Genomic DNA, 16,092 nt, shown 5'->3' on the forward strand with positions numbered 1-16,092 from the left:
TATTGTGATGTCCTTAAGATTACTAATCCTGAAAAAACAGATGAAGTTTAAGTATTACAAGAAGTTAGAATAAAATCTTATAATATTTTGAAAAGATTCAAAATAACTTTAGTATTGTTTCTAAATGAAATTGGGATATGTAGGAGTTGATTGCCTCAAAAGTTGGTGAAAGTGTGAGCAAATGCTCCGAACATATTAAAAGAAAGAAAAGCTACAGAATGTATATTTATCCCTGACCTTTCAAGGAAATCTCTGATCGATCCATTATTAAAGAAAGAGAAAGGAAAATCGATACTTCTCAGAATTCTGGAAAGGTCGTCCGTTTTGAGTGTCGATGTGTCCACGAAAAAAAGTTTCTTCCAGCCACACGGCCTTCACTGTTGGCAGAAAGAGCAATTTTTTTATTATTATTATTTTTTTGTGGCCTAAGAGAAAGAAAGAGACAACAAAGGCTGGCGGCCTAAGTAGGGCAAAAAAGCAGATTCCACAAAGGCGGAGTCCAGGCTTTTGCATAACAGCCGGGGAAACCGAAGCCAGCAGCAGATAGAGCGGAAGAGGCGAGAAGTAACATCGCTGGCAGAGTTAGAATTCCTGCTCTCTGGAGGACCGCCTAACTAGGCCAAACCAACAATCAGTGACGTAGTCCGTATAAAAGCTTCGCTCCACCGGTGTCCGCACAGCACTCTGGATTAGAACTTCACCGAGAGGGTAAGTGGTTTTGCAGTGAAACGTGCATTCTTTGGATATCACGGGCTACCTTCTCTGGCAGTTCGATTAGCTTTAATCAGTCTTTGTTTCAAAATGTATTTGGTTTTTATTTGAAAAAAAAGTCCCTTGAAAAATAATTGAAATACCTTTGCTTTGATTCTTTGTATTTAAAGACTTTTTATTGTTAATATTTTAATTTTGAGATACATTTTAACGACCGTTTGATAATCATATTTGCTTAAAGTGTTAAACTTTAAAACTGGTAATGTAGTTTTACGCTATATATGACGGAGATGATGCTTTAATAAGGATGCTATTTCCCTTAAGAGAAATTTCTTAAGAAATCTATCTTATTTTTATTACAAATTTAATGAATCGATATATCTTCCAAATTAAGTATTTTTAAAAAGGTTCTTAAATATGTTAATATCGACTTAGATTGTTGTTAAACTTAAGTATGCTTTTGGCAAAACTCTGACGAGACATATTACATTAAGATAATAATAAGTAGTTTTTCTCAGTGTACAGGATAATATGGGAACACCAGTTCATGATACGCTTTAATAGAAATCTTTTTTTTTTCACTTTTACTTTTCTTTACTGCAGTTATGGTGATTTACTTAGACAAGAATTAATTTTACTTAATTTTATCTAAATAACTTAGAAAAAAATTAAGTTACGCTGTGGTTCCAAATTTTAAATTTTCTGAGCAACATAAACGAATAACTCTTCAACCTAAAAACGAGATTACAGTTTTTTGAATGAAAAAATAATTGCTCACACGGTTTGGTTTTACAGTTTCATTTGCTGATTACATACTTACTTATACCTGGCTTTATTCAGTCACTGAAACTTTTTTACATTAAGTTTTGTCTGCAGAGTATAAAAGTCTTTTTGCTGTATTGCTATGATCAAGTCCTAAAATAAACATGAATTATCTAAACGATTAAAACAGCAGCAAAGGACAAAACTATATCTTATTACTATTTTTAATCTTCTATAATAATAATTTCCAAAATATATTTTACGATTACGTATTAATTCAATGATGTAATTAGGCATTGAATTTTTGAGCTCAAAATTATTCAGAAAAGAAATTTTTTTTTTTTTTCCGTAAAGACTTTTCCGGGAGAGTATGTAAAAAAGAAAACTGATTGCAGTCAGTTTATAAAACAATCATGAGCAGTTATCGGTCATTGGATAATTATTGATCTGAGTTTCCTCAGATAAACAATCGGTTGAAAACCGCCTCAAAAACAAATTAAATATGTGTCCTAAATTCTGTTTTTCATGTTGTTTCTTTTATCCAAGTCGCATGACAAATCACTCTCCCTGTGCTAGTGAGGCATTGAATAAAAACCGGTAGGCACGCTTTTCCTTTCTACAGAAAATCGCCAACTGGATCTTATTTATTCTCAGGTTTGAACCGGAAGTACCGGGTCCAGACGTTATCTGTAGACTTGATTTCTATTTAGATCATCGCAAATAAATCGAAGATAATTTTATTATTTAAAAATTAGCCCTCAAATAATTGCAATATCTAATATACATATATAGGCACTCTGTATATTAGATGTATTTGACTCAGTACAATTTGACCTTTTACTACAGAAAACTCTATTACGATCTCATTATTCCCTAAATGTTATAGTTACAGAGAAAAAAAATATTAAAACTGGGTTGAACATGTCATAGAATTTATATCCGCAAGTTGAGTTGCAACCATTTAAGAATGAAAATGATTGGGACTAATTAGGGATTAAATAAGAAACTTTCGATGTTACAATAATTGTGAACGGGGGTCAAATATCTTGTGAGAAGAAATAGAAATGTAATAATTTTCTATAAAAACTGCATTCTTTTTCTCAGAGTAAAGCAACGAATGGTAAAATAGTGCTTTAATTAACACAGATTTGAACTTTATTTTGAGTGGATTTTCGAAAATTGTGAAAAATTATTTATTAAGCTGACAAAATAAGAATTACTTCAAAAAACTGAAGTTCTCTAAAATCTTGCTGCTCTTCCTTAAGTGCTCTATGATGTAGCTGAATATTTGGTGCTATAAAGATGTAATATATTTTTTTCTTTTCAAAGAATGGTGCAGAGATTTATTTGAAATTACACTTTGTATTTTGGTGAATTTGATGCTTTGTTTTGGTTAAATTGCTAACTATGTAACCTGCTATTCGTGTCAACAGATAAAAACATCTCGGAAACAAAAATCTCGCTGATACGGATAAAAGCCTCGAGCAAACATGACAATCTCTCGTCAACAATTTAGATGTGATGCATCTATTATTTGGAAGAGTTTACTTCCCAGTAACCGCTGATTTTCTCTATGTATTTTGTCTGTATGTACTACAGTTAACGAAAGTTTTCTATTTTCTAGGAATTTTTTTAATAAATTCAATCCACTTTTATGTGACGCACGTCTCATGCCTCACATCAGTTGAATTTTCGAATCCATTACACATCTTTTAGATGAAGCAGGGGCATGATAGAGCAAAACAGTCAACAGCAGGCCATTTAATAGATAACATACAGTTATCTATAAAATGGCATGCATAGTTATATGTTTCATATGATTTCGCTCCGTTTACCTTCTTTTATTAGTTATAGTATTCAACTTAACCTTGTTATTTTTTCCAGTAATGCAAAATTCTAATGAATTTCACAATTTTTCTTATACAAACGTTTTCCCGTTGTGAAACCATACCTTTAATAGGATTGAAAAACTTCTGATAGATACGTGGTTTTGAAATTTCTCAATGCATGTAGGAAATAAAATTGTAATTTTGAAATTTAATGTTTCATTAACCTCTTCGTCGTCCGTAACGCATCTAGCGCGTTCAAGTGAAACTTTTGTAGGGCGACAGTAACGCGCTTCAAGCGTTCTTCTACAGTTTTAAACTTTTAAACGTTTAAAACTCTTTATAAATGCTTACTTATTTGAGTTTTTATTTTTGTTTGCTCTAAATAGGGGGAAAAAAAAAGGAGGACAGGAGAAAACGGCGAAAGACTTAAAATTCTACATGAAACTGCGGTGCTTTAACTTTTTTCAATAATAGTTAATGTGCAGTGATTCCTGTTTTGCACTTCCTATAGCCATGTTCAGTAGGATCATGATTTTTTTTTTCGAGATGGTTGTTGGTTTAGTTATATTAACGCCCCGTTTTAAAGCAACACTAGGGTTATTTTGGAATGGATTTCTCAATTTTGATCAGATGGCGAGGTGATCAGATGACGAGGACGTCGAGGCCAAGTTTCCACAACACACCTCGACGTTTGGCCCCGACGGGTTTAACGTGCACCAGACCAGATTACACGACTGGTCTTCGAGGGAATCGTGCCTCGAGCCTATAACCCTCCGATTCTGAAGCGGAGACCTTACCACCAGGCCACCGCGGCCCCAAGAGATAGTTTTTGGGTGATTTTCCTCTGATCAACGCACACATGTGATAAAATTTTCCTCAATTGGCTAAGAGAGTTCTCTTATTAGCTAAGCTAATAAGAGAACTAACTACCGATCTACCATGGTCTGTTTCTGAAGTTAGATTAATACTTCAAATGATATACAAGTGCTCTAAAGCAGAAGTCCTAAATTTATAGACTTGTTTAGTTATTCAATAACAAATGTGAAGGCACGAAACGATGTTAGAAATAATTCCATTTCCATTAAATTTCCACTGCCATTGAAACAATGGAATTCGTAAATCTGAACTTGGATCAAACAAACAAAAAAAAAACGATCTTCTGTTTTTGTTTTTTTAGTAAATAAGATAAAAAAAAAAACATCGTGGGAAAAAAAACGTTTGTTTGATGTTCAGTTTCAATTTGCATTTTTCCCCCCTTCTACATACATAGAATTTTTTGGTGGAAGCTCGAATCCATCAGCCTCTTATTATGAAGCCATGTTTACACCATCAGGACATTGCAACCTTTCTTTCTTTCTTCTGAGTAATTTACCTTTTGGATAGATTGTAATTTAAAAAATAATGGGTACAAGATTTTTAGCATATCTTTATAGATATAAATTTGTTATTTCTGCGAACCAGTGCATAGAGAAATCTTATTGGGAAATTGAGAACATATCAAGCGATACGTAAGATATTCAAGATGAAAGTAAATGGTGGAATTATAAAAAAAATGAGAATGAGTTAAATCATACTCTGACTCATTATCATTCATCACTAATGTAATACTTTTACTTTGAATATCTTTCTACTTCCTGATTTGCTGTTCTGAATTTCTCAATAAGTCTTGTAAGATGGGTTATTTTATTATTCAATTAATGCTTGAATAATCGGGACATTTTCAACAGAATTATAATGACATTTCCAAATTTTGGTCTGAAAAAGTGTAGAGCTGAATTGAAATATCTTTGCATATCGAAACAAAATTTTAAGTAACTATTGAGATATGCGGAAGTTTATGACTCTACTTATTAAAATTTTTATAAAGTGCTGTTATTATTAAAAATAATTCGTTTGGAATTAAAGATTTGATATTTCTTTGCTGAATTTTATCGATAAAACAAATTTTGAACGAAATCTTATTGAATGGAGAGAGAAAAACTTAGAAATCAACTTCAATGAGATTTTGTCGCTTAAAATCATTAGCCTGATTAACTAGAAAAGTATTCTATCATTATCACAAATGTGAGGAAAAAGTACTTTCGTTTTCAGAAAAAGATAAACAACAATTGTTTGATATTCTTCAATATTATTCAAAAAATTTGCGATTTTTTCCGATAAATTTGTTTAATTTTATCTAAAACTTCAATTCGCAATAATTTATTTAATATTACTCCATTTCTTATAGTAATAAAAAAAGTCCTTTCAATTTAAAGGAAAGAAATAGAAAACATATCTATCCATTTCCATCTTTGAATGATTGGGGGGGGGGGGAGGCATACATCTTCTTTATCGTTAATTTTGCAAAGTGATTTTTTTTAATAATAATCTTCTCACATGTTCTTTAAAATGCACCTTTTATTTTCTTTCTGTTTAATGTCAATTAGTACAAAGTAAAATGAAAAAAATGAACAGATAACTTCCTTAGCATTTGTATGTTAGAATTGATTATCGTGAAGACTTAAATTCCTTTTTCGATCGTTATTCAAAATTCAGAATTATTTAACTTTCCAAATAAATACTCGTTTTACTTTTACTATGTATAACGGATGTAGCTATAGTTGGTAGAAGTGATGTATTTCCCTTATTAATATTTTAAAGAAATATTTTTGTACTTTGCTTCCACAGTTGCAATTTTTACATACTAATGTTAATTTCGCATAATACTATTATTTTATTTCTGGTACATTGAATTCGATAGTTAATTTGCGATGTTTTATAAAATATATGCATTTTACTTTTCTCGTCAAAAAATTTCACAAGGAAAATTCATCTCAAATACGTCAGGGTCTTTAGTTGTCACGTAACAAAATATTTGGGACTACAGAGGCTTTAGTAATAGAAAATTGCGAGTCTTAAACCCGATTTCACCGAAAACTCGTCATGCTTGGTGCATTTGAAATCTGTCAAAGTCGAATCCTAATGCTGGTGTGACTAAAAAACCATAGAAAAATATATATTGACTCAGCTGTCGACCTCGACATCTGACCACGATTCAAAATGACGGAGTAAAAATGTCAAATGATGAGCTGCATTCCTAAAACAGGTCCTGTACATCTACAGAAAAGCAAGTTACACCAACTACATTGCACTAAATTTGCGAAATTTTGCAGAGCTTCATTTTGGAATTTATTTCATAGACTTCTTTCCAAATTTTATTATTGACAACTACATTTTAAGTTAAAATTTCATCAAAAAATAATTTCAGTTTTAGAGATGTGTTGAATTCTCGGATAATGACAAAAAAATATGTAACGTAAAGACAGTATATGTTCAATTTATTTTATGTTTTAAGCTGCTTCCATCTCAAACTCTACATTTAACAATCATATTCGAAAGAGATTAGACAAATTTTGAACGGTAAATTTAAAATAAACGTAGTTGCATAGTTAAAATTTAATAATATTTATGTGGTGCAAATACAATCAAATTTTAAAACAAACAAAATAAATTTTAAAGAGTGATTTCTAATATTTCTCGAGGTTCTAAATCATGTAAAATTATATTCATTTTTGCTATCTCTTAAACATTTTTTTTACCCCATTTGTTTGCATTTATTTTTTGCCATTAAAGATCAAGTACGAGTTTTATCCCAGCAAAATGTGCATGCATAAGCAATCTATTTCACTGTTAATAGAGTAGAAACTCTGTATTAACCTAGCTAAATATCATGTTGATTGTATGATACCGAGAGCTGAAATAAGGATTCAAACACATTTGTGTTCCTTTTTTTGCGTGTGTGTGCAATCACTCAATTGAATTAACGCATCTTTGAGGTATCTGGAATAACATTTAAGTAACGGTTGAATTTTTAAAAAATGGAGAGGTAACGAAGAGCTGATTCTGACACTTTTTGCTTTGAAAGAAGCAATTCAAAAATATTCATTGCTCTATTCTTTGTTCTAAAATTTCACAAAGTTTTAATTTTGCACAAATCTTTGACACGTAGATCCATTATGTTCGGTCTAAGTTTACAAGAATGTATGCATTAAATGCGCAGCGCACAAAATTGCGCTGCGTCATCCATTGCGTATTCATCATCTATTGCGTATTCCATTGAATCCATTGCATATCTTGCAGAAAGAAGAAAAAGTAAGCATCTCAATACAATATAAGACAGTGTGTAATTGAATATCAGGTGGCATGCATTGTTACGTTTCTTATATGGCTGTCATTTCAAATAATTAAGATCAAACTGCTTGTTTCACATTTAATTTATTGCTAGAAAATGAGGCTTAACTACAAAGAAGAAAATAAAAGAATTCTTTAATTTGTTAAAGGAGTATGAAAACTTAAAGAATGAATAAAAAATTAAGATTATGATATATCTACTAAACGTGATATTTTTGACATCCTCAATTTGACTGTAAATATACTTTTAAGTTCTTATTATAGCTGAGTGGTTAGTACATACCTCTAAGTTTAAAGAGTGGTGACACTTGAAGATTTAGGGTCTATTTATTTCGTCAACACTTACCCTAAATCTATTGCAGCAATTAAAAGCTACAAGAGGATATTTTGAAGAAAATTTTATCATCTTGAATTATGATCATACCAATACATCTTCTTACACGTCAAGCCAGCAGGAGAAATTTGATTTTCCAAAGGTGCACACCAATCTTAATAAAAGACGGATATTAGATGCAATGAGATCTCAAATCAGTCCCTCAAAGTCACGATTCTTCAACCAGGCTATTATAATCCTTAAAATTGACTAATTTATCCATTGTTAGGATTGTTGTTTCTCAATTAGGAGCTAAATAAGGACAAAGAGCTTCGAATTGTAATGGTAATATTGATTATACATTTTGGATTGTTTATAATTGCTGTCGATGCACATATTTCAGCAAAATATAATCCATTTGAAGCTGAAAGCATTAGAGTAAGTCCCTCGAACTTTAAAAGGATTATGGATGATCAGCATAAAATAAATATAATAAAAATATTACAACCAAAGAACTGTATGTGAAAATTTTGATATATAGCTCTTTGAATATCTTCGTTCATACGAATTAGAGATTACATACATTTGTTTTTCTCTTTAATCCAGAATGCTTGGAAAGGAACGCGTTTTCTTCACTGGAGGATTGCAGATTTTAAATCGATGAAAATAATGTCGCATGCCACAAGACCTCATCTTACCCTTCGCTTCCTCCAAATGCACAGTTAAATTGACACTATATGTCTCATGTTTCAATTGAACTTTTTAATTTAATGCTTTTGGATTCATTTCGCCTATGTTTTGTGATTTTTTTTTGTTTTGTTTTGTTTCAAGACGATAAAAAAAAGTTGTTCAAAATTAAGAACATGTGTGTGTGTGAAACCTCACTTAACAAGTATAATTCATTCGCGAATCTTCTTCGTATTGCGAAACCCTCGTTAAGAGATACCATTTTTTCCATAAGAAACCATGTAAAATAAGGCAACACGTTCCGTTCTGAAAAAAAAATACTCAAGCGAATTTATAATAATATAATTTATAATTTATGAAGCATACTTTTTTGCAAGGCATTTGTCTTTGGTTACGCTTTAAAATGTGTCCAAAATGTGATACAGCATTACCATTCACTGGCTATTCGCACCTTATGAAGGCTATCTTCTCTACGCACGATGCAATTATTTTTCATACTTTGAGCATCTCACTTATTTCATTGGAAAGTTTTTACTCTGTTGAGTCTACTGTTCCTTCCTCTCCTGACCAAATCTCTTTTTGCTGTGACAAAATACATCGCCATAAATTATTCGAATTCATTAGCGAATTCACAATGTGTTCTTCCACCAGCTCAGTAGAGTCATTTTATTCACCTCTACTCGTATAACCTCGACCAGAGATTGTCGATTAAGGCTTCATACGTACTTGCTCAAATTCCAAAAACCGACTTGTTAAGTCAAAAAAAGTCGTTTTCGGCAACACTATCCGGTCAAAACATCTTCCATACGGATACCGGCGTCCTGGCATAGGGATAGCACGCCTTCCCTGTGATCTGGGCGTCCTGGGTTCGAGTTCCGGTGTTGGCATGGTTATTCTGCCGTTGTTCTATCTGTGAGATGTGTGAATGTGCCCTCCTGTAAAAAGGGGTTGTGCAAGCGAATGAGTGATGCGTGAGTAGCTAAGCCGTACTCTTGGCCCTAGTTGGCGCTACTAAAAAAAATAAAGAGACGCTCCCTCACCGGCTTAAAATTGCTGTCTTCGTAACAGAGGGCTTGCCCATGGCAAGTGCCATAAGAAACAGTAACAACATCCATATGGATATAAGGATTCTCTTCAAACAAGCGCTCAACACAGACTGATACAGGCTAATTCTGCATGTGACGTCATAGTGTACCCTCTCCATTCGTTTAAATGTTTAGTTTAGTTTAGTTATATTAACGTCGTGTTTTGAAGTAACACTAGAGCTATTTGGAGGCGAGCCTCGTTATTTTGAACCGTGGTCAGATGATTAAGAACGACGCCTGAGCTGGCACCCCCTCTCCAAACAGCCACATCACACCAGTGGGAGGACGTTTGGCCCCGATGGATTTAACGTGCACTAGACTCGCTTACACGAAAGTTCTTCGGTGGAATCGGGTCTCAAACCTGAAACCTTACTATTAGGTCACCGCGACCTATTCGTTTAAAGGAGTCACTTTTTTTCACATTTTGTTTTCTCGCTAAGCGGATAATGAGAGGTGCTCATTAAATGAAGTTTGCCTGTATGCATACAATTAAGCAAAAAAGAAAAAAACATCATACGGATGTGTTGCCCGTAGAGAATTTAAAATTTTTTATATAAATGAAGATTTTAAAAATATTAATTGCAATTACAATTTTTACTTTTGTATATTACCTTTTCTTATATTTTGATTTTTTTTTCAGATAAAATTATCTCCAAGATGAGGGTCTTCATATGTTGTGTCCTATTATTAGGTGAGAAAATCAGAATTTGTTTAAAAAATTTCCTTTAAATTTATATGAATATTTTTGCGTTAATGGCTTCTTAATAATGAAGACGGTTTCAATATTTTGTTTAATGATTCTATATTTATTCCTAAATAAGTATAAATTTCAGTCAAAAAAAATTTTTTATTCATAATTTTTATTGTATAGCATTTAGTATTTCTAAAAGGGCATATAAAGATATTTTAACCCTTTTTTATTTCGATTATTTTTTATTTGTTTTTAAAAATATTCTATTGTATATTATATAAATCAATATTTGTTTGAAATATTACCGATAGAAAAAATCATTTCAACTAGTTGATCTTTATTTTTTTAGGAATCGGAGTGATAGCTGAGGAAAGAGTGAGTTATTTTTCCTTTATGTTTAACATAACAATATTTACTTTCTGCAGATAATTTAATATTAGATATATTTTAAAAATTTTAGTAAAGATAATCTCAGTTCTTTTATTCATATTTTGTTTTTAACCCAATGAGCACGTTAAGTGTGGTTATCCACAGTAATGCTAAATACAAAATAATTTTTTAATGTAATATAAATTTTTTAAAATATTTTATATAGTATAAAAAAAGATTATTTCTTGATTGAAATAATTGAATCATTAGTAAGTTAATTGAAACACCTTACAAAGAAAATCTGAATTTGTGAAAAGCATCTAAAATTTGAAATTATTAATTTAAACAAATTATAATGATTATAAGTTTGAAAATATAGTAAAGCACTATGAATAACGGTACTGTTTATAGTATTTAATCACCCAATAATTTTTTCCAGTGAAATTCCTGGAATTCAATGAATGTATTTTGAACCGGTTTACAGTTTTTCATCAGTTTTTAGATGCAATTGTGTGTTACAATAATTTTACATTTTAAAAAGTGGGTACATTGCATTCGAGTTTGTTTGTTTCTTGAAAAACAACATTCCATGTCCAGTATGTATGATAAAAGAGTAATAGAGGAGAAGCCTGAAACTGAAGTCTGCTGTAACAGAGGACGGACAGGCTAGTAATAGGAATGTTCAGACGTTTGTGATCTGTCTCCAAATGGTCGAACTTGTTCTTCCGTGGTTAGAAGCAATATATATCATATAATATTGTGCAACAGACTGTGCTGCCCGGGCTTCGTATTGACCATTTACTTTTGAACATTCTTGCTGTATTTCAATCTACGATTATTTTTTTACATAAAACCTTGAATCGATAATGACGCACAGCAAAACATTTCTATTTAAAGAAAACCTTCAAATAATTTCAAAACCTTATTAAAAAATAAATCAATTTCCTCTGTGAAAAAGTATGACATTTTACAATCGTAGATAGCTACTATCTATAAACTTACGCTAACATCCCTTCTCTGAGTCCTATTTTTATTCCCTATTTTCATTATTAGTAAAGATTTTAAGTAAAATTTTCCCTTTGAAGTTCTTAAAATTATATACATGACTTAAATGTATGCAATTTTTTAAAATTATTCAATTTTTTATAATAATGTATTTTTCAAATCAAGATAATATCATCCTAAACAGGTTATACAGCATTGGTTTTTTTTTTCCTTAATATTTTGTTTTCTCATTATTACATGCTTCACGGAATAAATACTTATTTCTCGATTTTTTTTTTTTTTTTTTTTTTTTTTTTTTTACATTTTACTATTTTTATTAACTGTGAAAAGTTTTGGATAGGTTAAAAGTAAGACTATGTTGCAAAATATACAAATCACAATAAAAAACATAAAATTTATTCCAATCGCTATTTTGTCACAAATATTTCTAAGAAGTCTGCTTTGCAACATAAATTAATGAAAAGTTAATTTACAATCAAAATACTGAAATTGAACTAAAAAAATTATTACTTTTATCTTTAATCGTATCTCCAGTAGTAGAAATGATTTTTTCAGACTAGTAGAAATGCTTTTTTATCTCCGGTGGGAAGGTCATATAATTTTCTCAATGTCAGTTCTCGGATGATTATATCCATCTTTTAGGCGTCCTGATATTTTTAAGACTACAGATATGCTGATAAGCAGACAACATTATTCCTCTAATAATCACTACCTTATGATTCCAATATCACCATCATTCTCCATACGAATATACTGAATGGCATCCAAGCTTTCAACTGATCAAAAAAGGATCAAAGGCAACTTACATAGCGTCTTAATCGTTATTTAAGTAATCATTAAACAATACACAAAAATTGAGCTTGTTAAATTTCATAGAAATCTGCTGCTTTCAATATTAGAAAATTTTGTGAACATAATATCACTTAATTTAGGTGAAAAGACAAGCATATACTTTCCCTGGACCACGAAGTGAGAGAGCACACCGCCCTGCTGCCAACGCCGCTCCAGTTTACGTTGAAGAGCAGGATGAAGGCGAAGTGTATCCTAGAAGGCAATTTCAAGCGCAGCCTGTACAGCCACAGTACGCACCACAAGCTAGAGCACAAGCTCCAGCAGCTCCAGTAGCTCCAGCGCCTCAACCAGCCTACGAACCAGCTCCAGCTGCTAGACAGGCCGCCCCTGCCGCAAGGACTGATTCTGCTCCCAGGAGAAGGTCATCTTCATCTTCCTCATCAAACAATCGGGCCAATAAGGTAAAAAATATTATACTATAGTAATATTTTAATTCATATTGGCTCACTTTATGTTGTATTATTTTTTTTTAATTTCTTTTAAAATGAAAAAGTTTATTATTAATTGTGGCAATCAAAGGGCACTAATTTTACAGTTAAGGGAAACATAAGCTATACTTGTATTTTATAGCCTTCCATAATCTTAAATTATTTTTTCCACTTATGTATTATATAAAAAAGTATTGTCGTTTTAAAACTGTAATTCTATATTTACTCTTGAATAGCTATTGGAAAATAAACGAAAACATAGCAATTTCTATGAACAAAAGCAAAAAGGGTTTTAACATACGTTTAGTGACCAAATAAACAACAGAAATATTAAAAGCCAATTCAGTGACCAACATTCTTAAAAGTACTGATATCCAAGAATATTTACCATCATCCTATCTGTTGGCAAGAAGTGAATCAATGATATTATGTAACTTTTAGATTGAAAAACTACTTATAGAAGATTTATTTACCTAAGAAAGGATTCAACGTCTGTGTTATTCAAAAATTTGCGAATCCAGCATGTGCAAATTCAGCACTCAAAATATTCTGCATGGCTTTTTTTAAATCGATATAAATAAAATTTCAACTTAGAATAACTTTTTTTCACTCTTTCAGTATGGCTCTGCACCACAGCAGTCTTTGAATGGACGTGAAGAAGAACCTGAAGAGGAACAAGGGCCAGATCCCTTGACCCTTCTTCTGGAAGACTCTCAATTCACATGCGGCGGCAAAAATGATGGCTACTACGCAGACGACAGCGTTGGTTGCCAGGTTTTCCACTATTGTGTCGGGGGTGCCAAGCATTCCTGGATGTGCCCAGAGAATACTGTTTTCCACCAAGTCCACTTGAACTGTGTCCCTGACGCTCAAGATATTTGCGCACAATCCCAAAAATTCCATTTCGTCAACGAGTACTTGTACAAAGTAAGTGTTCAGAAACAATTATTTTCAGTTTCGCTATTATAAATAACAGGAAAATATATCAACATTTGCATCAAATACAGCGAACAAAATCGAATTTAAGGTTATGCTTGATGCTTTCTTTTAATTTCCTATGAAATTTATAAAATAAATGAATAATCCAATAATATATTAAATAAATGCATAACCAACGATTATTATTAGCAAAATTTCATTAATCTGATGAATAATAAATATAAAAAAAGAATATAAAAGTTTTCAAAGTTGAATTACTTTTAATTATTTACGATTAAAACCAACCATGAATCTTCTTTTTCCAGCCTCTTGACTACGATGGTCCTAATAACACAGCCAGATATTCTCAGAGATATTACCCAGACGGTTACAGTGTTGGAGATCCCATTGTTTCCCCACAAGAACAAAGAAGAGCTCCAGCACCTCAACCACAATCATATGCTCCCCCAGCTCAGCAAGCTCCCCGATCTCCTCCCAGACAGGTTGCCCCAGCTCCACCACCCCAGCCTGCTTACAGAGCTCCAGCCCAACCAGCACAGCCAGCACCCCAACCCAGACCTGCTCCAAGACCTTCCAGACCTTTGGAATCTTATCCAGTGGAAGAACCACCAAGTTACAGGCAGTCTGCTCCAGTTAGGCCTGCTCAGCCTCAACAGGCCTACCGTGCTGAACAGCCCCATCAGGCAGCTCCACCACAAGTATCTTACAGGGAGGTGGCAGCTCAACAAGTAGCCGCACAGCCTCAACAGGGCTATAGAGCTGCAGCACCTCAAGCACAAGCCCGACCACAAGCAGCCTACAGCAGCAGTGAAGAATATCAGCCTCAACCACAGAGCAGGAGAGCAGCTGCCGCAGCTCCCCAAAGGCCTACGGCCGCCTATGCACCCCCACGATCCCAACACAGAGCAACAAGTGCCAGAGCGTCTGCTGGCTACCAGCCTTACGCCTCTAACCAAGCAGCTGGAGTCCATTACGACGAAGACTACTAAGCCAATCGAGATTTTAGTGATAAACTGATTTTTTACTTATTTTTGTATTTCAATGCATGGTTGATGATTTCATGTCCATCCATTATGAACAAGTTTCAGAGTCTCCTCTGATGCACTGTTTTCAAGTCTGCTGGGTTGTCTGAATCAGACTAATATAGGTTAACAGAACAAGATGCCTTTCTGTAGAATGCTAAAGCGAGTCATCTTTACATTCACATCGTGAGTCGTCTATTCGAAGTAAATATATCAAAAAAGTTAAATAGGAGCAAATTTGTAATATAATAATAGACGTTTAATTAAAACATGAAATAAATTATTGCACACTTCTAAATAAGTCATACAATACATTAGCTGAAAATTATAATATTGTTAATTATGGCACAATTTCGTCATAATCACTTTTTACAAGGCATTTGAATTCTTGCCCCAAAAGTAAAAAATAATAACACAGTTTTTTCATATAGATTTAGTTTTATATTTTACAAGTGGCTTTTATTATATCTTTATGTTTTATTTTATACTTTTAAGTAATAAAATAAAATAGGTATCACTATTAAGAACAAATGACAATCAGTTTCATAAAATTAATGTTAAAAATTGAGTCAAATTTTTATGAAAATTTATATGCTTTAAATCTAAATTGATAAAAAAAAAAAAAAAAAACTCAAAAGAGCGCGTTGCCTAATTTTGCTGTAAAAATAATAAAAATCCCAAATATTGCATTCTATAATCTTGCAACAATATTTGCTGGTATTGTTTGCGAATGATTTACGCTTTATGTAAGATGAGGTTTTGAATCAAAAACACTTTTCTTCCACCGACAAAATTAATTCAATATGTTATATAAATAAAATACATTTGTACAAATTCTGTAATAATAAAATGAATGTTTTGTATTTTTTTGTAAAAAAAAATGCCTTTGTTTTTGTTTTTTGTTGTCTGATTTATATTTCAGTCAGTGTCTATTATTAAAATGCAATGGAGCCAATTCATGCTGATATCATTATCATCCAGCATGAAACGCTATTTTAATTTTCGAATTTGGTGTACATCCTGGAGTAGATAAGTTACCTGAGCTTGAAGTATTTATTTTCGTTTTGACCTTCACAGCCATCCAGGTTTAATCAAATAGAGGAGCTTTTTTTTAAATTTATCCTCAAGTAAGAACAGGAAAAAAAAGTTATCAAATTCTGAGTTGTTTCTTAATAACTTTTGATTGAAATGATCTGTGCTTTATTTTAAATCTGTTTATTTTAATTCTG

At 32.2% G+C, this 16,092-nt stretch overlaps 1 protein-coding gene across 1 annotated transcript; it reads left to right on the top strand.

The window, feature by feature from the left end:
• Nucleotides 1-538: 538 nt before the first annotated feature.
• On the top strand, nt 539-15,695 carry LOC129980765 (serine/arginine repetitive matrix protein 1-like). Its single transcript, XM_056091153.1, has 6 exons — nt 539-708; nt 10,198-10,248; nt 10,598-10,623; nt 12,555-12,875; nt 13,521-13,829; nt 14,147-15,695. Exons 2-6 carry the CDS (start codon nt 10,215-10,217, stop codon nt 14,828-14,830), a joined length of 1,374 nt encoding a protein of 457 aa, XP_055947128.1. The 5' UTR covers nt 539-708; nt 10,198-10,214; the 3' UTR covers nt 14,831-15,695.
• Nucleotides 15,696-16,092: the final 397 nt, after the last annotated feature.

The sequence above is a fragment of the Argiope bruennichi genome, chromosome 1 (genome assembly GCF_947563725.1).
Source record: "Argiope bruennichi chromosome 1, qqArgBrue1.1, whole genome shotgun sequence".
Taxonomy (NCBI): domain Eukaryota; kingdom Metazoa; phylum Arthropoda; class Arachnida; order Araneae; family Araneidae; genus Argiope; species Argiope bruennichi.

Coding starts and splice junctions, on each gene's coding strand:
- LOC129980765 (XM_056091153.1), top strand. CDS start 10,215: ATGAGGGTCTTCATATGTTGTGTCCTATTATTAG. Junction 10,624..12,554: donor GAGTGATAGCTGAGGAAAGA/GTGAGTTATTTT, acceptor CACTTAATTTAG/GTGAAAAGACAAGCATATAC. Junction 12,876..13,520: donor CAAACAATCGGGCCAATAAG/GTAAAAAATATT, acceptor TCACTCTTTCAG/TATGGCTCTGCACCACAGCA.